The following is a 26,677-nucleotide window of genomic DNA, read 5'->3' as shown; positions in this document are numbered from 1 at the left end:
AGCACCTTCAGTCGCACGTCAGACATGGACAGCAAGTTCATGAAGGACTTCAATGAAAAACGTACCCATTCACAAACACCGTTCACGTATAGAAACATCGATCGTGGGTCCGTGGCGAATCTGCATCGGGCGATCCACGAAGTTCACGTTAAGAAAGTAGAAACCATGACGGCATTTCGTCATTTACTTGAACTCGATATCTCTTTTTTCATTCCAAACAACATAACTCCAATCACAAATTAATCACAAAATAAACTTTTAACAACATTGTTAATGTTTCCTTCATTGTAAAAACTACCAAGTCAAGAGTTAAAAGGATTTTGAGCCGATAGGTGTTACGGCCTTGGAAAGATCGATGGAGACAGCGATCTGTTAGCGTATACACCGCCCAAATAGCTATGTGGAAGTCTCATCATGTAGACATTAAACTCACGTCGTTTGAACTTTGGCTGAGGTCATTATTTACTTTTAATGATGTTTATATACAACCACCTTTGGAGGCCATTTTTCCCAGCAGAGCAGGGGTTGGCCCTTTTTGGGCACCATGGTCCCCTTTTTGAAGCAATGTTTTATGGCCGGATGCCCTTCCTGCCGCCAACCCTGTTAGTCGCCTCTTGCGACACACAGGGAATTACCAGTGAACTGGTACTCAATTGGATGACAGGCTGAGTCAACCCCCCTGGCGTTAATTCAGCGATCGACCGGGATTCGAACCCAGGATCCTCGGATCCCAAGCGGGCACTCTAACCGCTAAGCCAACACCAGGTACTAATGATGTTGGGTACTAATTATATACGGGTACTAATTATATACGAAGGTACTAATTATATACTCAGAAGATAATTGGTTTTGGGTCATCCTTTCCGCATATCTCGTGGGATTGTGAGTTGGAGAGATGACCGTTATTTATTTATTTATTTATATACATTTATTTTTTATAAAGGTGGTATTGAAAACTTTTTTCGGAAGTTTACGGCTGTTGACACAGCGTCTTTTACACCACCTTACCTAACACGTTATATTAGTTATTTGTGCCTGTTGTTTGTGTCCTTAAAAACAGTTTCCTGTTTGGAATGATTTTAATTTTTTTGACTGAAAGACAGGTAGAGTAATTTTTTTTAACCTCTACTCAGAACATGTGCGATCAGGCCAAATTCACAGAAAAAGTACTGCTAAACTACAGGTTCGTTTACCAATGAATTTACAAAATATAACATTCAATTTAAATTAAGTTCCTCCTCGATCATAAACTGATGTTTATGGACACAGATGGGAGTGAACCAATTGCTTAACCGCACTTTACCCTTAACCGCACCATTGGTAATTGGTAACAACCAAGCCATTCAAACATGTCTGCAGAGTGAGTGTCGTTAGTCAGAATTGTGTGCATCAGTGTAGGGGTCAGGGAGTGCATGGGGGTGAGAGTGATTCATTTTGACAGGAGGGCCAGGGTTCAGGGGTTAAAAGTCAAGGTGAGTGGAACGAGATGAAAAGGGAAAAATAACAGTGAAACAAACAAGAAGTGAAAGACATTAGATAGATAAATCAATAAAAATTAAAAAAAGGAATAGAAATAACAAGAGGGAGAATTGCTTTGCAAAACATGTCCTCGACTGGTCCCAATATTTTGCAGCGTAAAGCCATAACAGATTTAAAAAATTGGCAAAACACCCTGAATGAAAGTCGAGCTTGTTCTGTAATTTATCATAATTAAGCCATGTACCAATATTCAGTTGAATATAGTACCTTCAGAAAGTATTCACACCCCTTGACTTTCACATTTTGTTGTGTGACAGCCTGAATTAAAATTAATATTTTTGCCACAGATGTACACATAATACCCCCTAATGTCAAAGTGGAATTTTTTTTTTAGACATTGTTTACAACAACAACAACAGGCATTTTAAGGCCATTTTCCCTGCCAGAGTGGGGGTTAGCCTTGCGGTCCCCATGACAATCTTCTCCATTTTGCCCTATTTTCTGCATCTCCCCTTGCTAACCCCCTTGGCCGCATTTCTTCTTCGACCATCTTTAGCCAAGTCTTTCTCGGTCTTCCCCGTCCTCTACTTCCTTCTACATTCATTTCCATCACTCTTCTCCACCAGTCACTTTCATCCTTCCTCAACACATGACCAAACCATCTCAAACTGTTTCTCTTCACAGCATCCAATCACAGGCTCTATTCCCATCATCTTTCACAATTCATCATTTGTCTTCCTCTCTCTCAACGATACTCTGCACATCCACCGAACCATTCGCATTTCCACCCTTTCCAGCCTTCGTTGCTGCTCTGCGTTCATTACCCATGTCTCACTCCCATAAATCATAACACTTCTCACACATGCAGCATACACCTTTCCCTTCAGCTTTAACGACACGCCCCTCCTCATCAGCACGCCACTCAGTTCCCGAAACTTCTTCCATGCACATCTCACTCGAGCAACCGTTGCCGAGTCTGATCCACCTTCTCCATTCAGCATGTCTCCTAGGTAGCAAAATGTTTTCACACCTTCCAGCTTCATGCCGTCTCCAAGATCCAACTCAACATTTCCTCCATCTGCAGCTCCCTCTGTGCACACCTTACACTTGAATGTATTTTGGAAATCAGCCAACATCACCGCTTTGCACAAAAAAGGTGCAAAAACAGATCCCAGCAACTACAGACCAATCAGCCTTCTCCCAATTATCAGCAAAGTCATGGAATCCATCATTACTTCAGATATGAAATATTTCCTCTTCTCCAATGGCTTGATCTCTGATCATCAATTTGGTTTCAGACCTGGTCACTCTACTCTGGACATGCTGCTTCTGCTTTCTCAACAATGGATGGAGGTCCTCAACGCCAAACAGGAAATTAGAGCCGTCTCCCTTGACATTTCACGTGCCTTCGATACGGTCTGGCACCCTGCTCTGCTCACCAAACTCTCCTCCTTTGGTATCCATGGAAATCTCCACGCATGGCTGGCGGACTTCCTCTCTGGTCGTAGTCAACGTGTGGCCCTGAATGGGTTTCTCTCATCTCCTCTACCTGTTCAGGCTGGAGTTCCCCAAGGTAGTGTTCTGGGCCCTGTGCTTTTTCTGGTCTTCATCAATGATCTCTCTGACTCTCTTGAAAATCCTCTCTATCTCTTTGCTGACGACTCTACTCTCTATCGCTCCATTCCTCATCCCTCAGATCGGCAGTCTGCAGCCTCCTCACTCTCTGCAGACCTGGACAAAATCACAGACTGGGCAAACAAATGGAACATGTCTTTCAATCCTGATAAATCTCACACTCTTACGATGTCTCTCCGAAAAGACCGACTGGAAAACCCTCCCATCCACTTTCTGAATAATCCTCTCCAAGAAGTTCTGTCACTCAAGCTTTTGGGTCTCACTATTTGCCATGATCTTTCCTGGGAAAACCACATTTCAAATCTGGCCTCCAAAGCCAGTCGCCGACTGGGCATCCTCCGTCGTGCGAAGTCCTTCCTTGGCACACCTGAGCTCCTCACCACATACAAGGCTTTCATCCGCAGCTCTATGGAATACTGCTCTCCCCTCTGGTCTGGTGCTCCTGCCTCACACCTAGCCCGTCTTCACGCTGTTGAAACCAAAGCGTTCAGAATCATTGGAATCTCCCGCGATGAAGCTAACTCCAAGGGCCTTTCACTCACTCACCGCAGGCAGGTTGGTGGTCTTTCCGTCTTCTACCGAATCCTCTCTGGCCTTGCCCCCCCAGCCCTCTCTGGGCTCTGTCCCCCAAATATTCCTACAGGTCGCACAAGATCTGCCTGCAACCCTCTTATGGTTAAACTGCCAAAATCAAGACTTTCTGCTCACCTTCACTCCTTCATTCCTCTTTTCTCCCACCTATGGAACAAACTCCCTCACTCTCTTCAATCCCACTCCACCCTCCAGGTCTTTAAAACAGCTGTTCACCACCATCTCTTATCCTCCCCCATCCAAAAACTTGATCTTTTCTACCCCCGGTAATTTCGGTCCCCTTGTGTTTTATACTTCTCCCACCCTCCCCCCCCCCTTCCCACGCCTCCTGCCCCCAAGCCCTCTCCCTCCCACACTTCTCCCTGCTCTCAAATGTTGTGGTTGTGTGCTTCCCCTTCTCTCCCCATCTTGTCTTCCACTCCCTCTTTTTGTATATTTTGTTTGTCTGGTTGATTTGTTTGTGAAATAAATGTTAGCTCTTTCACGAGCCTCGATTCAGTACACAAAAAAAAGAAAAAAAAAAAGAAAACAAAAAGCTGCCACACTGGTTAATGACCATCTCAAACCACTACATTTTTGATGAACCCACTCAGCGCACATTGTACATTGAATGGAATTCACTCCGACACCCTTCCTGCACACAGCACACGGCCACTTCCCAGTTCTTTCCACCTCACCACATGCTTTACCACTTGCCATCACCTTCGTCTTTCCGATATTCACCTTCAGACCTTTTGTCTCCATACATTCCTTCCACTTGTTCATCTTTTCCTTCAGTCCATCCATACTTTCCGCAATGAACACCAAATCATCTGCATACAACAACTCCCACGGTAAACCCTCCTTTACGTTCTGAGCCAGCACCTCCATCACAGCTACAAATAGTAGTGGACTTGGTACCGACCCCCTGATGCACTCCCACCTTCACCTCAAACTCACCACTGTTCCCGTCCTTCGTCCTTACAGCTGTGCGTGCTCTTTTGTACATTGCCATCACTACTCTGATCAACCATTCCTCCACTCCTAACTTCCTCAATGCCCATGTCACTACTTCGCGTGGAACCCTATCGAATGCTTTCTCCAGATAAACAAACCCAAGAAACAACTTCTTCCTCTTCTCCATGTACTTCTCCTGCAACTGCCTCACAATAAAAAGCGCGTCTGTCGTTCCTCTTCCTGGCATAAATCCAAACTGCATTTCGTCGATCTTCACTTTCTTCCTTATCCTCCTCTCCAACACCCTTTCCAATACCTTCATTCCATGCTCCAATAACTTTATCGCTCGGTACGAGCCACACTCCAGAGGGTCACCTTTCCCCTTGTATAGAGGGACGAGGGTACTCAGTTCCCAATCCACTGGAATGCGGCCTTCTTTCACCACCAGATTACAGATCTCTGTCATTCTCTTCACACCCCCAACTTCCTGCTGCCTTCAACATATCTCCCACAACTCCCGTCGGCCCTCCCGCTTTTCTACTCTTCGTAGCTTTTATTGCTTCATTGCTTTTTTAGACATTGTTTACAAAACAATTAAAAATGAAATACAGAAATATCTCATTTACATAAGTTTACATTTACATAACCACCTGAGTCAATACTTCATAGAAGCACCTACGGCAGCGATTACAGCTCTGAATCTTCTTGGGTATGTCTGTATCAGCTTTGCACATCTGGATTTGGGGAGTTTCTCGCATTCTTCCTTGCAGATTTGCTCAAGCTCTGTAAAGTTGGATGGGGAGCGTCGGTGAACAGCAATCTTCAAATCTTTCCACAGATTCTCAATGGAATTCAAGTCTGGGCTTTGGCTGGGCCACTCGAGGACTTTCACGTTCTTGTTCTGAATCCATTCCAGTGTTGCTTTGGCTGTATGCTTGAGGTCATTGTCCTGTTGAAACATAAATCTTCACCCCATCCTAGGGTCGTTTGCACTCTGAAGCAGGTTCTCATCAAGGATTTGCCTATATTTGGCTCCATTCAATGTTCCATCTATCCTTTCAAGTCTCCCAGTCCCTGCTGCTGAAAATCATCCACATAGCATGATGCTGCCACCACTATGCTTCATAGTATGGATGGTGTTAGATGGGCGATGAGCTGTGTTCGGTTTCCGCCAGACGTAGCACATTGCATTCAGGCGAAAGAGTTCAATTTTCGCCTCATCAGACAAAGCTTTTGCCTTATGTTCTGAGTCTTCCTAATGCCTTTTTGCAAACTCCAGGTGTGCTGTCATGTGCCTTTTTCTTAGGAGTGAAGTCCGACTGGCCACTCTCACATAAAGCCTAGATTTATGAAGTGCTGCAGAGACTCTTGTCCTTCCGGCAGGTTCTCCCATCTCAGCCAAGGAACTCTGTAGTTCTGTCAGAGTGGTCCTTGGGTTCTTGGTCACCTCCTTTACCAAGGTCCTTGTTGCCCGGTTGCTCAGTTTGGTTGGACGGCCAGCTCTAGGAAGGGTCTGTGTCGTTCCATATTCTTTCCATTTCCTAATGAAGGAGCTCTCTTTGCTCTTGGGAACTTTCAACACTCTAGGAATTGTTTTATATCCTTCCCCAGATCTATGTCTCCTCACAATTCTATCTCAAAGTTCTGTGTGTGTGTGTGTGTGTGTGTGTGTGTGTGTGTGTGTGTGTGTGTGTGTGTGTGTGTATACATACATTGGTCGTTTTTAATTAAATATATTCTGCTGATAGATAAAAAGGTTCCAAATGATGTCTTTATAGTGAGCTTAATTAATTGGTTTTAATGTTTAATTTTGATGATAAATGAGATGTTGCACCTGACCATAAAATATTTTGCAGTGTCCATGCTTTTGAGGAGCTGATCAAGCCATTTCAAGAGCCAGAGGAGGATGAAGATGTCGAAAATGAAGGGAATCTGAGATGTAGCAACAGCAATGGAGGAACTGTAAATACTGAAGAAGAAGAGAGAAGGACAAACAAGTACTTTGAAAATGAAGAAGATCCTGAACTAATATCTGAAGATAGTCTGGAAACCTACCATGATAAGGTGAATGGGGTTAATTGTCTTTCTCCACGTGAAAGGGACCTTGTGTATTTTTGTGAATAAGGTTAGGAAATACAAGACAGGACAGGATATAAATCCGAATCCCGAAAGGAATTGTGCCGAATATCTGGCTCGTAAGGACTACTGATCAAACAAAAGTCACATGATTAGAAGTTTGGGAAGAAAGCGCCTCGTTTTGACATTTTCAAAGATTCAAGGAATGGGTGTAATAATAAAATGCCTACTCGATGTTACGTTTATCATTGTGATGATGAGGTGTGGCTTGATGGTGATGAGGTGTGGCTTGATGGTGATGAGGTGTGGCTTGATGGTGATGAGGTGTGGCTAGATGGTGATGAGGTGTGGCTAGATGGTGATGAGGTGTGGCTAGATGGTGATGAGGTGTGGCTAGATGGTGATGTGGTGTGGCTAGATGGTGATGAGGTGTGGCTAGATGGTGATGAGGTGTGGCTTGATGGTGATGTGGTGTGGCTAGATGGTGATGAGGTGTGGCTAGATGGTGATGAGGTGTGGCTAGATGGTGATGAGGTGTGGCTTGATGGTGATGAGGTGTGGCTTGATGGTGATGAGGTGTGGCTAGATGGTGATGAGGTGTGGCTTGATGGTGATGAGGTGTGGCTTGATGGTGATGATATATTGTTTGATGGTGATGAGGTGTGGCTTGATGGTGATGAGGTGTGGCTTGATGGTGATGAGGTGTGGCTTGATGGTGATGAGGTGTGGCTTGATGGTGATGAGGTGTGGCTTGATGGTGATGAGGTGTGGCTTGATGGTGATGAGGTGCGGCTTGATGGTGATGAGGTGTGCCTTGATGGTGATGAGGTGTGGCTTGATGGTGATGAGGTGCGGCTTGATGGTGATGAGGTGTGGCTTGATGGTGATGAGGTATTGTTTGATGGTGATGAGCTGTGGCTTGATGGTGATGAGGTGTGGCTTGATGGTGATGAGATATTGTTTGATGGTGATGAGGTGTGGCTTGATAGTGATGAGGTGTGGCTTGATGGTGATGAGGTGTGGCTTGATGGTGATGAGGTGTGGCTTGATGGTGATGAGGTATTGCTTGATGGTGATGAGGTGTGGCTTGATGGTGATGAGGTGTGGCTTGATGGTGATGAGGTATTGCTTGATGGTGATGAGGTGTGGCTTGATGGTGATGAGGTGTGGCTTGATGGTGATGAGGTTATTTTTATTTTATTTTTTATTTTTAATACAAGATCGAGGCTCGTGAAAGAGCTAACATTAACCACACAAAAAGTCAAACCGACACATAAAACATATAATAAGGGGAGCGGTAGACAAGATGGGGAGAGAGGGGGAAAGGACACAAACACAACATTTGAGAGCAGGAACATTGGGAGACCTGTGGGAGGGAGAGGGCTTGGGCAGAGGTGGGAGAAGTATAATATACAAGGACACTGCAAGGACTTCCAGGAAGGAAGTTGGTATTTCACAAAAGTGTATCTGGGGTGAATTAGCGGGGGTAGAAAAGATCAAGGTTTTGGATGGGGGAAGATAAGAGATGGTGGTGAACAGCTGTTTTAAAGACCTGGAGGGAGGAGTGGGATTGAAGAGAGTGAGGGAGTTTGTTCCAGAGGCGGGAGAAAAGGGGAATGAAGGAGTGAAGGTGAGCAGAGAGACTAGATTTTGGCAGTTTAACCATAAGAGGGTTGCAGGCAGATCTTGTGCGACCTGAAGGAATATGATTGATGAGGTGATGAGGTATTGCTTGTCACAATGTAAACATGCAGATCTAAAATCATATCGATTGCTGGGAGAGACTTCATTTTGTAATTGCATTTTATCCTGTTTGAAATAAGGTTTGTTAATTGCAGAACTATCACTTTTAAAGGTGAAACATAATGGGGGATTACCTTAGGATTTTGATTTTCACCATTTGAGGCACAACAACACACATCACACAATAACACCACATATCACCTTTTGTACAGTGTTAGCCGGTATTTTTAGTATCTGCTTTTGCACAGTGTGAGCCAATATTTTTAGTATCCGTTTTTGTACAGTGTGAGCCGGTATTTTTGGTATCCACTTTTGTACAGTGTGAGCCAGTATTTTTAGTATCCGTTTTGCACAGGGTTAGCCGGTATTTTTAGTGTCCACTTTTGTACAGTGTGAGCCGGTCTTTTTAGTATCTGTTTTGTACAGTGTGAGCCGGTATTTTTAGTGTCCACTTTTCTAGTGTGAGCCAGTATTTTTAGCATCCGCTTTTGTACAGTGTGAGCCAGTATTTTTAGTATCCGCTTTTGTACAGTGTGAGCCGGTATTTTTAGTATCCGTTTTTGTACAGTGTGAGCCAGTATTTTTAGTATCTGCTTTTGTACAGTGTCAGCCAGTATTTTTTGTATCCGCTTTTGTACAGTGTCAGCCGGTCTTTTTAGTATCCGCTTTTGTACAGTGAGCGGGTATCTTTATTATCCACTTTTGTAGTGTGAGCCGGTATTTTTATTATCCGCTTTTGTACAGTGTGAGCCAGTATTTTTAGTATCCGCTTTTGTACAGTGTGAACCAGTATTTTTAGTATCCGTTTTTGTACAGTGTGAGCCAGTATTTTTAGTATCTGCTTTTGTACAGAGTGAGCCAGTATTTTTAGTATCCGCTTTTGTACAGTGTGAGCCAGTCTTTTTAGTATCTGGTTTTGTACAGTGCGAGCCAGTATTTTTAGTATCTGGTTTTGTACAGTGTAAGCCAATATTTTTAGTATCTGGTTTTGTACAGTGTGAGCCAGTATTTTTAGTATCCGTTTTTGTACAGTGTGAGCCAGTATTTTTAGTATCTGGTTTTGTACAGTGTGAGCCAGTATTTTTAGTATCTGCTTTTGTACAGTGTGAGCCAGTATTTTTAGTATCCGTTTTGTACAGTGTTAATAATAATAATAATAATGCATTCATTTTATATAGCGCTTTTCAGGAAGCCCAAAGACGCTTTGACAGAGTGCAAAACATAATGCATAGCAAAACATAAAAACAATTGCAAAAAAAGAAGAATCAATAGGGAAATATTCAAAGCACAAAGGAGGGAGAAGGAGAGGAGATAGTCAGGGGATAGATGCTGTGGGTTAAATGTTGAATGCAGTGTTGAACAGGTGGGTCTTGAGTGATGTTTTGAATGTGGTGAGTGAGGAGGAGTCTCTGATGGTGTGAGGTAGCGAGTTCCAGAGGGTGGGAGCAGCGATGGAGAAGGCCCTGTCCCCCCAGGATCTAAATTTGGTCCGGATGGGGGGGTCAGGAGGTTGGTACCAGCAGAGCGGAGGTTGCGGGTGGGAGTGTGTCTGGAGAGGAGGTCAGCCAGGTAGGATGGGGCCAGGTTATGGAGGGCTTTGTAGGTCAAGAGGAGGATTTTGTACTGGATTCTCTGGGAGATGGGGAGCCAGTGAAGCTTGTAAAGGACGGGGGTGATGTGGTCACGGGTCCGGGAATGGGTGAGTAGACGGGCAGCGGAGTTCTGAATGTATTGGAGTTTATTGGTGATTGTTGAGGGTGAACCATAGAGGAGGCTATTGCAGTAGTCCAGACGGGAAGTGATGAAGGCGTGGATGAGGGTTTCTGCAGCCGTGGAGGAGAGGGATGGACGGAGACGGGCGATGTTTTTCAGGTGAAAGAAGGCTGTCTTTGTGATCTGTTTAGTGTATTTGTCGAAGGAGAGGGTTTGGTCAAAGATGATGCCAAGATTCCGGATGTGAGGGGAGGTGGATACTGGGAAACCGTCAATGTTGAGGGCAAAGTTATGGGTGGACTTGGTGAGCGTTTTTGGGCCAATGATGATTATTTCAGATTTATCACAGTTAAGCTTGAGGAAGTTGATTTGAAGCCAGGATTTTATTTCAGTGATGCAGTTTGTCAGGATAGAGTGGGTGGTGGTGGAGATGGACTTGGTGGAGATGAAAAGCTGGATGTCATCGGCGAAGCAGTGGAATTGGAGACCATGACGGCGGATTAAGTGACCGAGGGGGGACAGGTACAGGATGAAGAGGAGGGGGCCAAGAACTGAACCTTGGGGGACACCTTGGGGGAGGGGAGCAGTGGGGGATTTGCAGTTATTGATGGAGATGAACTGGCATCTGTCAGAGAGGTATGATTTAATCCAAGAGAGGGCAGTGCCGGTAATGTTAAAGGTGGTTTCAAGTCGGGTGAGGAGGATGGTGTGATCGATGGTGTCAAAGGTGTTAGCCGGTATTTTTAGTATCCGTTTTTGTACAGTGTGAGCCAATATTTTTAGTATCTGCTTTTGTACAGTGTGAGCCAGTATTTTTAGTATCCGTTTTGTACAGTGTGAGCCAGTATTTTTAGTATCTGCTTTTGTACAGTGTGAGCCAGTATTTTTAGTATCTGCTTTTGTACAGTGTGAGCCGGTATTTTTAGTATCCGTTTTGTACAGTGTGAGCCAGTATTTTTAGTATCTGCTTTTGTACAGTGTGAGCCAGTATTTTTAGTATCCGCTTTTGTACAGTGTGAGCCAGTATTTTTAGTATCCACTTTTGTACAGTGTGAGCCAGTATTTTTAGTATCCGCTTTTGTACAGTGTGTGCCGGTCTTTTTAGTATCCGCTTTTGTACAGTGTGAGCCAGTATTTTTAGTATCCGTTTTGTACAGTGTGAGCCAGTATTTTTAGTATCGGCTTTTGTACAGTGTGTGCCGGTCTTTTTAGTATCCGCTTTTGTACAGTGTGAGCCAGTATTTTTAGTATCTGGTTTTGTACAGTGTGAGCCAGTATTTTTAGTATCCGTTTTGTACAGTGTGAGCCAGTATTTTTAGTATCCGTTTTGTACAGTGTGAGCCAGTATTTTTAGTATCGGCTTTTGTACAGTGTGTGCCGGTCTTTTTAGTATCCGCTTTTGTACAGTGTGAGCCAGTAATTTTAGTATCCGTTTTGTAGTGTGAGCCAGTATTTTTAGTATCGACTTTTGTACAGTGTGTGCCGGTCTTTTTAGTATCTGCTTTTGTACAGTGTGAGCCAGTATTTTTAGTATCCGCTTTTGTACAGTGAGCCAGTATTTTTAGTATCTGGTTTTGTACAGTGTGAGCCAGTATTTTTAGTATCCGCTTTTGTACAGTGTGAGCCAGTATTTTTAGTAGCCGCTTTTGTACAGTGTGAGCCAGTATTTTACTATCCGTTTTTGTACAGTGTGAGCCAGTATTTTTAGTATCCGTTTTTGTAGTGTAAGCCAGTATTTTTGGTAGCCGTTTTTGTACAGAGTGAGCCAGTATTTTTAGTAGCCGCTTTTGTACAGTGTGAGCCAATATTTTTAGTATCCGTTTTTGTACAGTGTGAGCCAGTATTTTTAGTATCCGTTTTTGTACAGTGTGAGCCAGTATTTTTAGTATCCGTTTTTGTACAGTGTGAGCCAGTATTTTTAGTATCCGTTTTTGTAGTGTAAGCCAGTATTTTTGGTAGCCGTTTTTGTACAGAGTGAGCCAGTATTTTTAGTATCCGTTTTTGTAGTGTAAGCCAGTATTTTTGGTAGCCGCTTTTGTACAGAGTGAGCCAGTATTTTTAGTATCCGTTTTTGTACAGTGTGAGCCAGTATTTTTAGTATCCGTTTTTGTACAGTGTGAGCCAGTATTTTTAGTATCCGTTTTTGTACAGTGTGAGCCAGTATTTTTAGTATCCGTTTTTGTACAGTGTGAGCCAGTATTTTTAGTATCCGTTTTTGTACAGTGTGAGCCAGTATTTTTAGTATCCGCTTTTGTACAGTTGTTAGAGGCTCGTGTAAGAGCTAACACAGTGGACATGAAAACATGCATAGGCACATAAAACATGCAATGAAGGGAGAGGGAGACAAGAGGGAGGGAGAGAGAGGGATGCAAACATGCACAACAACAGAAGAGAACAAAGATGTCGGTGGATCTGTGGAAGGCGGAGGGCTGGGGAGGAGGGAGGGGTACATGGTGTAAAGCAAATGAACCCTACTAGGAATTTCACTCCTAGGAATTTCAGGAAAGAAGTTGGGGATTGAAAGAGGTGGATTTGCGGTGTTCTAACGGGGGTAGAAGAGATCAAGGTTTTGGATTGGGGAAGATAAGAGATGGTGGTGAACAGCTGTTTTAAAGACCTGGAGGGAGGAGTGGGATTGAAGGGAGTGAGGGAGTTTATTCCGGAGGCGGGAGAAAAGGGGAATGAAGGAGTGAAGGTGAGCAGAGGAGTGAAGTTAGTGTGATGGATTAGTGAATAAAAACAATGATCATACAATGTGGATACAACACGAGCATGTTGACTCAATCCTTGTATAAATTACAAAACTCAGACTTTTCTTTTTTTTATTCCTCCGTTGACGAAGTCGCCAGAGGCATTATGTTATCAGGTTGTCCGTCCGTCCTTCCATCCGTGATAGCTTTTCGTTAACGTGATAACTGGAGAACGGCTGAAGGGATCTCAGTCAAACCTGGTGCAGGTATGTATAATGAGGTAAAGATGAAATGATTAGATTTTTGGGGTCACGAGGTCGAAGGCCAAAGGTCATGTTAAGTAAAAATTATGTTGCCGTGCCAACTGATGAACCAGTGATGCGATTTTGAACAAACTTGGTATAATTATATATTATGATGCAAGGTGATATATTTTGGCATCAAATGTGAGAATTGAGGTGATTTTGGTGAGGTCAGAGGTCATGTCAGATAAAAAATGTAATACTTGACACTAGCTGAATGGATTTAAATCAAACTTGGTACAAATATGTATAATTATGTAATAATGTGGGCGGAGGCGTGTCGGTTGACGTCGTGACGTCAGAGAATGTCGTTCTAGTTAACCAAGCGATGCATTCCCTGTTACCTGTCTGCTAAATATTCTCATGGATGCACAATTTTCTCTCTCCTAGACTTATCGTCAAATACGACTAAACGAGCTACTACACCAACACTCTCGTGATGCTTCTCTCATCGTCATGTAAGTTACGGAGAAGAGGTTTCGTTGGAGAAAGGAGTGGGGGTAGGGGATGAGGGGTGGGGATGGGTGCAGGGTTGGGAGGATGGGTGGAAGTGGAGAAGGGTATCAGGAAGTGGGGAAGGGTACCAGGAAGTGGGGAAGGGTATCAGGAAGTGAAGAAGGGTATCAGGAAGTGGGAAAGGGTATCAGGAAGTGGAGAAGGGTATCAGGAAGTGGGAAAGGGTATCAGGAAGTGGGGAAGGGTATCAGGAAGTGGAGAAGGGTATCAGGAAGTGGGAAAGGGTATCAGGAAGTGGGAAAGGGTATCAGGAAGTGGAGAAGGGTATCAGGAAGTGGGGAAGGGTATCAGGAAGTGGGAAAGGGTATCAGGAAGTGGGAAAGGGTATCAGGAAGTGGAGAAGGGTATCAGGAAGTGGGGAAGGGTATCAGAAAGTGAAGAAAGGGTATCAGGAAGTGGGGAAGGGTATCAGGAAGTGAAGAAAGGGTATCAGGAAGTGGGAAAGGGTATCAGGAAGTGGAGAAGGGTATCAGGAAGTGAAGAAAGGGTATCAGGAAGTGAAGAAAGGGTATCAGGAAGTGAGGAAGCGTATCAGGAAGTGGGGAAGGGTATCAGGAAGTGAAGAAAGGGTATCAGGAAGTGGGAAAGGGTATCAGGAAGTGGGAAAGGGTATCAGGAAGTGGGGAAGGGTATCAGGAAGTGGGGAAGGGTATCAGGAAGTGGTAAGGGTATCAGGAAGTGGGGAAGGGTATCAGGAAGTGGGGAAGGGTATCAGGAAGTGGGGAAGGGTATCAGAAAGTGAAGAAGGGTATCAGGAAGTGGGAAAGGGTATCAGGAAGTGGAGAAGGGTATCAGGAAGTGGGAAAGGGTATCAGGAAGTGGGGAAGGGTATCAGGAAGTGGGGAAGGGTATCAGGAAGTGAAGAAGGGTATCAGGAAGTGGGAAAGGGTATCAGGAAGTGGAGAAGGGTATCAGAAAGTGAAGAAAGGGTATCAGGAAGTGAAGAAAGGGTATCAGGAAGTGAGGAAGGGTATCAGGAAGTGAGGAAGGGTATCAGGAAGTGGGGAAGGGTATCAGGAAGTGAAGAAAGGATATCAGGAAGTGGGAAAGGGTATCAGGAAGTGGGAAAGGGTATCAGGAAGTGGGGAAGGGTATCAGGAAGTGGGGAAGGGTATCAGGAAGTGGTAAGGGTATCAGGAAGTGGGGAAGGGTATCAGGAAGTGGGAAAGGGTATCAGGAAGTGGGGAAGGGTATCAGGAAGTGAAGAAAGGGTATCAGGAAGTGGAGAAGGGTATCAGGAAGTGGAGAAGGGTATCAGGAAGTGGGAAAGGGTATCAGGAAGTGGGGAAGGGTATCAGGAAGTGAAGAAAGGGTATCAGGAAGTGGAGAAGGGTATCAGGAAGTGAAGAAAGGGTATCAGGAAGTGGAGAAGGGTATCAGGAAGTGGAGAAGGGTATCAGGAAGTGGGGAAGGCTATCAGGAAGTGGAGAAAGAATTTACTCTGAATCTGACATCTGTTATGACAAGTCATGTCTGTATTGAATGAAATGGGATAACATGTACCTCCTAAGTGTTAGCACCTTCCCAACCTTGGTATTCAGGAAGTCTATCTAATGATATTTTTATATACATTAAGGTGGCACCCTCTGGCAATACCTGTGTTTTCATGTTTTGCAATATTTAACAACAAAGCACACGAAACACCTGTAACAGTATTGTCAGAGTGTGATTGGTCGTTTCATATCACAATTTCCATAATGCAAAGAACATCAAACGGTGACCATGGACAACAACAATCAGACGACACTATCTGGTAGAGATATTAATGAGACCAACAATGCATACAGTAGAGACAACAATATTTCAATTTACGTCGATACGCATTGACACCGAACAGTTTTGTTCAACACTAACACCAGGTTTGTCGAAAAAACAACTTCGTACAATGGACGTGACACATGTTACATGAAAGTTGTCTGCAACTAAACTGGTCAGGTGTAAAATTATATTCTTGCCAATTCCGGGCAGATTGATGAGTCACAACATTTTGATCATCAAATTGTGTGGACAGTCTCCCATTAATTTGATGTTCTTCTTCACGAGGAACTTAACAATAAACCTCTGTTCTCCAGCACACGTGACTCTGTTGGTGGCCATCTTGGTCGCCGACGTAAGGAAGTGGAAAGAAATGAAAATTGTGGAGACTATTCCAGTACGTTTTACTGAATCTGCCTGGAAAATAACTCGAGGGTGATCAATGAAGACATTTCAACAACTTGGCACTTATCAAGCTGCTGATAGTATTACCAAGCTGAAAGACTACTTTCTCCTCTAAGCGTTTTCAATACAAATCACTGGAGCACACCTTAATAAAACACACCTGTAAATTATCCTTGGTATGATTAGCAAGGTTAAAATGCGCTGCTACTTGCATACCTGTTGTGTTTAAATGTATAGATCTTAAATGTTTGGCCACTCTGTCAGCCAAACATCGTTTGGTTTCACCAATGTAGAGCAGGTTGCAACTATCACAAAAGAGAGCATATATATATATATGTATATATATAATATATATATATATATATATATACACACATATATACGAGTATATATCATATATAAATAGGCTAATGCTGTGTCCCATCCTGGATGGGGGAAGAAACCCTGAAACACAGAAACGATCCTCGGAGAGAAAAATTATGAAGTAAAAGTTCCTTCAAATTCATCCAAACCTAAGGGGAAATTATTATTTTTTCATTCAGACCAAACATTGAACCTGGGCGGTGTATAAAGTAAAAGAATGCTGCTTCGAACGCTCCCAAATTTTTTTCAAAACAATATTTGCTGTTAAGAAATATGATGATTTTGGAATTTCACAATATTCTATACAGTGTATTTAATCGGTTAATACTGTCTGTCTGCTCCCTCCTGAACCACAGAAATGATCCTCGGAGACAAATTATGCAGAAGTTGCTTCAAATTAATCCATACTTACGGGAAATTAAAAATTATTGAGTAAAGATTGCTTCTAATTAATCCATAATTATGGGAAATTTATAATTATTAAATAAAGGTGGCTTCTAATAAATCCATAAGGTCCTGAGTTAGAATCCTGTTGAATTAACACCAGGTGGGGCTGTTACGACCTGGCCCTTGTGTGAAGGGCTCGGGGGTACTGCCTATTGCTCTGGAGATCCTAATCGATGTGCTCGGGAGACCAATACGTTCCCCGTGGGCGGGTCGCGCCGTATGAGCAGTCAGAAGTGACCGAGCGAAGCTACCATCCAAATGCTGATGCAATTTTACACCCCCCCCCCACCCCCCCCAATCTTCAACACACAGTATGCCAACTCAAAAATGCAATGCAAATTCAAAACAGGGGAATAAATGCAAATACTTTTCTCAAAATCAAGAAAAAACACAGGGTACAACACCAAGGAAAAGAGAAATCACAAGGAAAAGAAATCCCGCTGATATGCAGCAGCAAAGATCAAGTAATTAAAGGACAGACAGGCGCCAAGACAAAACAGACAAGACAATTAAACGACCCACCCGTTTACCCCTAGCTAATCCCAAAGGGGAGGGAGAGCGCAGCAAAATAACAAAGAAATATTCGCCAGGATATAAAGGAAATAAAAGGTAAAATAAAACTGGGAGGGGAGGAGGGAAGGGGATGGGTGGGGAGGGGAGGAGGGAAGGGGATGGGTGGGGAGGGGAGGGGAGAGGAGGGGAATTCAGGCCTGTTTCAGATGGCGTCCTGGCTGCCTCGCCCCAGCCACATGTCCCGAGGGTGGAGCCTCCCCTCCACTCTTCTCTTTCTCAGTGGGTGTCTTCAAACTCCATGAACGACTTGCCCAGAGCAGTTCCTGCAAGACCATGAAGCCGCACGTTGCCTCCAGCCTCCTCAGACGAAACTTGATGTGGAGCACAAGCATCTGGCTCCCTCTCCCACTTCCTGACGATCGATCCCACGTGCACCGAGAAAATCCTCCTCCACCCAAATCTCTCCTGCACCGACATGGAGCCCTCAGAGAGATTAATAAAAAATCCACAAGAAGCTCACACAGGCCGAGTTTCTCATCAAAACTTGCACTGTACGTGCTGCGTTCGGTTTTCGCCTTTCTCCCCCGATCCGACGCACTCTTCTTCCTCCTCCCTCTCCTCTTCTTTCTTTCTTCCCAAAGGTTCTTTCTCTATTCAATTATGTAGAGCTCCGGTGGGAGGGAGAAAGTCGATAAGGAAGATCTTTGTTTTTCTTTTAACAAAAGAATAAAAAAATAAAGTCGATAGGGGAGGAAGAAAGAAAGGAGCAAATCTGGTTTCACAGCTGGCCCAGAATTTCACATAAGGTACACCCCAACGATCACAGCTTCTCGTCATTCCAAGCCCAGCCCCATGAGTGTACCATCATTAAACAATCCACCCCACGAGTGTAACAGGGCTGACTCCGCCTGTCATCCTTCCGAGGTCGGCAAAATGAGTACCAGATAACTGGTTATAGAGAGGCATTGCATCAGCGGCATACGCGCTCACAGAAAATGATGCAACCAGCAGCTGGGTGGCTGCACACACACGACCCACCACCATTTCATCTGTGTAAACGTGTACCCAGTATTGTAGCCATGCAAATATATATATATATATATATACACACATACATATATATTGTTATGTCGGGGGGGGGGGGGGGGGGGGGGGATAAAGGAATATCTAGATCCAGGTAGATCTGTATAGGTAGGTACTCGACTGTCGTGATAGGGACTCTACCTGTAATAAGTTCTATGGTTAGCCGTATGTCGGTTTAAGCTGTATTGGTGTCCCCACCACGAGGGGGCCGGGCGTGCTAAGTAGTACAGGGATTATGGATAAGATTCCTTTGTTCGTCGTCCCCTCTGTTGCCAAACCTGTGTCCCTTATGGCAATATACACTCACATAGACACTAGATAGATCCCTGAGAGCACACATTTAATAATTCCCCTCCATTACAATAAGACTTTGGAAGACAAGCAGACAGCAGCTGCGCAGTACGCTACCATGGGCGACCAAGCATCGAGCAAGGCTGGGAGCCTTGCCCAGGAGGACTGTTGATTGGCCAGGGGGGAGGGGCGAGCAACACCACAGGGCGGGAAGGACTTGGCCAATGGGAGGGCACCAGTGCAGTCAGAATATTCGAGAGGTTGAGAGACGAGGCTCTGATTGGGAACGCGCCAGAATTGACATCACACGTGAGGTGACAAAAGGACTCGCTGGACGACATTTTCGCTCTTGGTGCTGGACCCCTTCGTGTTGGAGATCGCTATTCGCCATCTTTTTGCCTATGCGCTGGACCCGTCGTGCTTCACTCTCTTTTTGTCTGGACCATTCGGGCTTTGCTCTTGGAGATCTCTCGGCGCTCTTAGCTGGTTCGTCGTGGTGCTCGGAGCGAGTGGGATCTCACGTGCGGCAGACGGGCTGGGAGCGAGGCGTGCCGCTGAGCAGACGAGGTCGGGGCCTACCTGGCGGCGTGCGCTCGGGGCCTAGCAGAGCGCGCGAGCAAGGCGGACAGAGGTTTCTTCGCGGCACGAGCCGAAACGATTCCAGACGACACACTGCAGACTACTGACAGATAAGGCCGCGCACCCCACAGAACATTACACGACGGGACAGTTATTTGATGTAATTCATTCCTTTGTCTCGTATTTGGAAGTCGGTGTGCGGAATCCCGATTTAGGAAAATTATTTATCTTCCGTCGCATTTCATTGTCTTGGGTTTGAAATAAATCATTATCTTTGTACATTTTACCTCCCGTGTTCGTTGAGTTACTTTCCCCTGCAGGATCGGAGCTGCCGTCGGTACGCTATAGGTATGCGCTTACACTTCTTCTTCTTCTTCACTTCCTCCTCCCGTGCTCTTATAGCCGAATTCGTGTTTGATTGTCGCCTCCATTAAAGCCGTTTGGTCATTCGCGAGCCCTGGTATTAACCGGAACGGATCGCGCGACAATATATATATATATATATATATATATATATATATATATATATATATATATATATATATATATATGATATATATATATATAATATATATTATATATATAATATATATAATATATAATATATATATATATATATATATATATAATATATATATATATATATATATATATATATATATATATATATATATATATATATATATATATATATATATATATATATATATATATATATATATATATATATATATATATATATATATACAGTGGGGAGCACAAGTATTTGATACACTGCCGATTTTGCAGGTTTTCCCACTTACAAAGCACGACAAGGTCTGTAATTTTTATCATAGGTACACTTCAACTGTGGAAGACGGAATCTAAAACAAAAATCCTGAAAATCACATTGTATGATTTTTAAGTAATTAATTTGCATTTTATTGCATGAAATAAGTATTTGATACATCAGAAAAACAGAACTTAATATTTGGTACAGAAACCTTTGTTTGCAATTACAGAGATCAGACGTTTCCTGTAGTTCTTAACCAGGTTTGCACACACTGCAGCAGGGATTTTGGCCCACTCCTCCATACAGATCTTCACCAGATCCTTCAGGTTTCGGGGCTGTCGCTGCGCAACACAGACTTTCAGCTCCCTCCAAAGATTTTCTATTGGGTTCAAGTCTGGAGACTGGCTAGGCCACTCCAGGACCTTGAGATGCTTCGTACGGAGCCACTCCTTAGTTGCCCTGGCTGTGTGTTTCGGGTCGTTGTCATGCTGGAAGACCCAGCCACGCCCCATCTTCAATGCTCTTATTGAGGGAAGGAGATTGTTGGCCAAGATCTCGCGATACATGGCCCCATCCATCCTCCCCTCAATACGGTGCAGTCGTCCTGTCCCCTTTGCAGAAAAGCATCCCCAAAGAATGATGTTTCCACCTCCATGCTTCACGGTTGGGATGGTGTTCTTGGGGTTGTACTCATCCTTCTTCTTCCTCCAAACACGGCGAGTGGAGTTTAAACCAAAAAGCTCTATTTTGGTCTCATCAGACCACATGACCTTCTCCCATTCCTCCTCTGGATCATCCAGATGGTCATTGGCAAACTTCAGACGGGCCTGGACATGCGCTGGCTTGAGCAGAGGGACCTTGCGTGCGCTGCAGGATTTTAATCCATGACGGCGTAGTGTGTTACTTATGGTTTTCTTTGATACTGTGGTCCCAGCTCTCTTCAGGTCATTGACCAGGTCCTGCCGTGTAGTTCTGGGCTGATCCCTCACCTTTCTCATGATAATTGAGGCTCCACGAGGTGAGATCTTGCATGGAGCCCCAGACCGAGGGAGATTGACTGTCATCTTGAACTTCTTCCATTTTCTAATAATTGCGCCAACAGTTGTTGCCTTCTCACCAAGCTGCTTGCCTATTGTCCTGTAGCCCATCCCAGCCTTGTGCAAGTCTACAAATTTGTCCCTGATGTCCTTAGACAGCTCTCTGGTCTTGCCCATTGTGGAGAGGTTGGAGTCTGATTGAGTGTGGACAGGTCTGGAGACGGCTTTGCGGTCGGTCTTTGCGGTCTTTGTGGTCGGAGACGGTCTGGAGACGTCTTTTATGCAGATAACGAGTTCAAACAGGTGCAGTTAATACAGGTAATGAGTGGAGAATGGGAGGGCTTCTTAAAGAAAAAACTAACAGGTCTGTGAGAGCCGGAATTCTTACTGGTTGGTAGGTGATCAAATACTTATTTCATGCAATAAAATGCAAATTAATTACTTAAAAATCATACAATGTGATTTTCAGGATTTTTGTTTTAGATTCCGTCTTCCACAGTTGAAGTGTACCTATGATGAAAATTACAGACCTTTACGTGCTTTGTAAGTGGGAAAACCTGCAAAATCGGCAGTGTATCAAATACTTGTTCTCCCCACTGTATATATATATATATATATATATATATATATTGTTACGGATACCAGCCTTAATTATGGTGGTTCTTGTTATCATGGTTGATTCTAGATAATGCTTATTGTGGTTAAAAGGGTTAAAAACGCTCCTGGCAAAATGTGGCCGGAAATCGGATCGTGACCCAGAAGAGATGAGGAGGGGATGAAGAAGAAGCGGCGGAAGATCGTAAGCGGACGTTTCTGATTGCAGCTCCGGACCGAGCAGTCAAACGCACAGTACAAGGGAACTTTGCCTCCGTGAAAAGAAGTCCGCGCGATAGGAGATCGCCGGATTGCTGCGGAGCCTGCGTAGTCGGGTATCCTCACTGAGGTTGCCGAGTATCCTTACCTCCAAACCCGGGGGCGAGAGAAAGCCGTCCGCCATCTTCGCCACGCGCACAACCGGCAGTGACAAGGTTTTTGTGTCGCGTCGGCCGGGCGTTATTCTGCGGTGTCTTGCCAGGGACGGCGGTACTAGACAGTGGCTTTTGGAGGGTTATTGAGGAGACTCGCGGATTGAACCGCAACCGTGTACATACCAGAAATCAGCTTTGGGAGGTTTCCCATTCTACCGCTATCGTGCGGGGGATTGGACCACGTGACCTGTGGGTTGGTTCGATCGGCTACGCCTCTCCTGATTGGAATCGGAAAGTGATTCCACGATCGCTGGAGCGAATCGACGTCACCTGGGAGGAGTACAGAGACATTGGGGAAAGGGCCATGAGTTTGGGGGTTAAGGGACTCGATAAGGTGGTGCCACCTGTAGATAGGAATTACATGGTGAAGGGCTGTACTAATTGGGGTCGTGATTCCTGTGTGGGGTTTATAATATATTGTGGTTTGTTCGTAACCCTTGGTGTGGACTCGTTATTGATTGGCTTGTTTTCAACCAAGGACAACACATCTTTCTGCCGGGGACTTCCTCGGGGTTCGGAGGTTTACCGAGACCAGATGATAGGGGAGGACCCCGTAACAGAAATTGAGGGCTCGTCCGGGATCTGAAAATTCCAAAATTTAGTCCGGGAAAGAATTCCCTAACATTCCCAGAATTCCCAAGTTTGGAACTTTTCCAACATTCCCAAATTTTTCCCAAAAACACACAAAAAAAATATATTAATTTTTTTTGATTTTTGTGTGAAGGTTAACAGGTGTTAACAGTAGTCACCGTGGAGTTTGATGCAGGGAAGTTTACAGTGACCCCTAGTGAAGCACAGTTCAGAGCATTAGTAAAATCTGACCTCTTGAAATTGGCCAAACATTTTAACATGGAGGTCCGAACTAATATGAAGAAGGCAGAGTTGCAGACAGTGGTGATACAATCTATGGTGGGATTAGGAACATGGGAAGAGGTAGCCTGGGAGTGGTTACCAGAAGAGCAAGAAAATTTGGAGTTCCGGAAACTGGAGATGCAATTACGGAGCCAGGAAAAGGAAAAAGCAGAGGAAAGGAAAGCAGAAGAGAGAAGAGAAGAGAAACAAGCAGAGGAAAGGAGAGTGGAGCGAGAACTCCAGGAAAGAATAAAAGCAGAGGAACGACGACTCCAGGAAAGATTAAAAGCAGAGGAACGAGAACTCCAGGAAAGGTTAGAGGGAAAAAAAACAGAGGAGAGAAAAGCTGAAAGGGAGTCAAGGGAACGTGAAATGGTCCTTCAGCAGGAAATTAAACTCAAGGAGCTGGGTGTATGGAAAGAACGGGGAGAGGTACCATCCATGCCGACTGGTTTGACACCTGGTCAGAACACCTGGGATGTAGGCAGACATGTGAGGCTGGTTCCACCCTTCAATGAAAAGGAGGTAGCCAAGTTTTTTCCACACTTTGAGAAAGTTGCTCGACTGTTAAACTGGCCTGAGGAATACTGGTCCATACTGGTGCAAAGTGTTCTGGTGGGTAAAGCTCAAGAGATTTATTTGGCTTTACCGATTGACCAATGTGCAGATTATGAGGTATTGAAGAAAAACATTCTCAAAGCCTATGAATTGGTCCCGGAAGCTTACCGGCAAAAATTCCGGGGTGCCAGGAGGAGGGAGAGTGAGACCCATGTGGAATTTGCCAGAGTGAAGGAAACCATGTTTGATAGGTGGTGTGATTCAAAAGGAGTGGGGAAAGACTTCGAACTATTGCGACAATTGATCCTGGTGGAGGAATTCCAACAGTGTGTCCACGAGGACATTAAAATACATCTGGAGGAAAGGAAAGTACCAAAGTTGTATGACGCAGCAACCATGGCAGATGACTATGCCTTAACACACAGGATGGGGTTCCACAGAATGAACTCCTCGCCTTGACTTAAACAGGGGAGCTATGGGACATCCGGTGCGGAGAACGACAAGGCATGGGGGTGGCCTCGAGATGATTATGGGGACAACTCTGATACCACAACTTTTCGAAATCAGAAGACTATGGGCCCAAGACAGACTTATATTCCGGGGGGCTCGAGGCAGACCACGGGGTTCCCCTCCGGGCCTACTTGCGCCTTTTGCCATAAACCTGGACACTTGATGTCCCACTGTCATGCTCTGGGAACGGAAAGTCAGGAGCGGAGGTCGACTAGTACAACTCCGAATGCAATGGCCAGTGTGAGAAATCGCCCCCAAAAGGGTTACCAACCATTTATTTCAAAGGGGTTTGTGTCACTCGATGGAGACCCGACTACCCAGAAACCTGTTAGGGTATTGAGGGACACAGGAGCACATCAATCTTTAAAGCTGGAAGGCATCTTGCCATGGTCCGAGGAGACGGCAACTGGGGATAGTGTTTGTTTACAGGGGATTGGTGGCTGTGTTAGTGCTCCACTTCATGTCATCCATTTGGAGTCCGATTTGGTGTCAGGACCGGTCACCGTCGGTTTACAAGCCACGCTTCCTGTAGAGGGACTATCGGTGGTTATCGGGAATGATTTGGCCGGTGATCAAGTTTATGGTAACCCGATGGTTGTTAAAAAGCCCAGTAGGGAAAATAACCACACCAGTTAGGGATGGCGACAAGTTTAGCAAGTTATTTGTAGGGGTACTGAACTTCAAAACAAAGGAAGATGTTTTGGAGTCTGCCTTCAGCAAGTATGGACCGCTTTTGGAAGTGCTGCTGATAAAAGACAGGGAGACACGAAGGTCAAGAGGGTTTGGCTTTGTCACGTTTGAAAACTCCAAGGACGCCAGAGAGGCAGAAAAGGATCTGAATAGCCAGGAGTTGGAGGGTCGGACCATCACAGTAGGGAAGGCATTTCCTAGGGGTCGAGGGGGCTACAGAAGAGGACCACGGAGTAGTAGTGGTGGTGGCCGTAATTGATATTAGTATGGGGGCTTCCAGAGTTATGACAGCTCTCGAAGGAAGGATTATCAGAGCACTGGCCGAGAAGGAGACCGCCAGTCAGGTGACTACTGTGACAAGTGGTCCCACCGTAATTATTAGGAGTCCAGAGAAGTTGAAGCACTGAATGCGGCGGAGCCGCCGAGCCCAGATTCCTACATGGACTAACCGTGAACGCCACGTTCCTAAAGGCGTCCAGGTAGTGAACTTTCCTGCACGGACTAACCGTGAACTCCACATTCCTGAAGGCGTCCATGTAGTGAACTTTCCTCCCCAGACTAACCGTGAACTCCACATTCCTAAAGGCGTCCATGTAGTGAATACTCGGCTTGGCCTCCCGGAAAAAGTGCTATCGAGTTGCTTAACTTTGGATTTTTGATCAACCCCTTAACCTTCATTCAAAAAAGTGAAACACAAAAATCCGAGGTTGATGAGATGGAGTTGGTTTTGCAGGAGTTCAACTTGGAAATTGAGCACGTAAAGGGCTGGGACAATGTCGTTGCTGATGCTTTGTCCAGAGGGAATTAACTTTGGAAATCTCTGTGGGTTGTGTACAATTTTGTTGCTTTATTTTTGGGAAATATGGATTGTTGTTGCTCACAGGACTTGATGATTTGGGGGTGAGCTTACTTTTGTTTGTGTAAAGAATTTTGCCTACAACGAAAGTTTTCCCTATGTTCAAACTTTCTTTCTTGAGGGGGGGAAGATTTCTGTTACGGGGTCCTCCCCTATCCTCTGGTCTCCCCTATTTGAAGTAGTGATAAATGTAGGGGTGTACTTACTTTTTCCACATGTGAAATTTGCATTTATGTTTATTTAAATTATACAATGGACTACAATATGTAAATGTTTCATGATATTTGTTATATTATATCACCTTTATCTATCAATATTGTTGAAATGAAGATCAAATAGCTGTATGTTGAAGTATGTTGAAAAAGTCAAAACTTTACATGGGGTGTACTTACTTTTTCATGTGACTGTATATATATATATAGCGAATATATATATATACAGTCGTGGCCAAAAATATTGGCACCCTTGCACTTTTTCAAATAACTCACAATTTTCCCTAAAAATAAGTTGAAATTCACAAAAGTATTTGGTCTCCACAATTCTTTATTTCACTGTTAATATTACAGAACTTTGTTTTTGATTCATAACTTAATATATCCTTTTAAATCAGAAAATAAAAAGAAATGGCTTTTTTTTTTTAACGGCGGAGCCCATCGGGCAAAGCCGTCTAGAACAGTGTTTGTCCGTCCATCTGTATGTATGTCCCCTCAAACGTATACCAATCAGAGCTGAGTATCTGGTCACATGACAGGGTGATGTGATTACGTCTGATGTCATTACGGCGGTGCTGCGGCTGACTCTCCACGCACTGCCATTTTGATTTATATGCTGTTCATGCCGAACATATCCTCGAACCTGTCATATATCGCATTCGTCATGTTCTACCTTTACATTTTTCATTCAGTGTGAAACACAAACAAACCGATTGTTAAAATGACCATCAAATATCGAAAGCATTGGCGTTACGTCTCTTCCGGTATGTATATGCCTTGGGCGTCATGACTCACTGTCTGCTTCAGACAAATTAAACCCAGGTTTCTTAATACAGTGGTATCGTTTCAGTAGTATCGTTTTCGAAATAATAATAATAATATTATAGTAAATATAACCATAACACTTTAATCCCAATGTCGAGAATGGAAAGTTGATGGATTGAAGCGGTGTAACCACGGAAGTAGGGAATTCACCTCGGTTTAAAATATATATAATTTTCGTAATAATAACGTAACGTTATTATCATAGTAAATCTAATCGTAA

General features: G+C 44.3%; 1 protein-coding gene across 1 annotated transcript in view; it reads left to right on the top strand.

Moving 5' to 3' along the window:
* Positions 1-26,677, top strand: part of LOC137422075 (solute carrier family 12 member 2-like) — a 222,851-nt gene that overhangs the window by 191,303 nt on the left and 4,871 nt on the right. The window contains exons 24-25 of the mRNA XM_078772946.1: positions 6,498-6,705; positions 13,556-13,623. Coding sequence (XP_078629072.1) covers positions 6,498-6,705; positions 13,556-13,623 — 276 coding nt within the window. The remainder of the gene's footprint in view (positions 1-6,497; positions 6,706-13,555; positions 13,624-26,677) is intronic.

Source organism: Myxine glutinosa, chromosome 2 (genome assembly GCF_964187855.1).
Source record: "Myxine glutinosa chromosome 2, kmMyxGlut1.1, whole genome shotgun sequence".
Classification (NCBI taxonomy): Eukaryota; Metazoa; Chordata; class Myxini; order Myxiniformes; family Myxinidae; genus Myxine; species Myxine glutinosa.
Note: the sequence above shows the minus strand (reverse complement) of the source record. Positions and strands in the feature narration are given on the sequence as shown.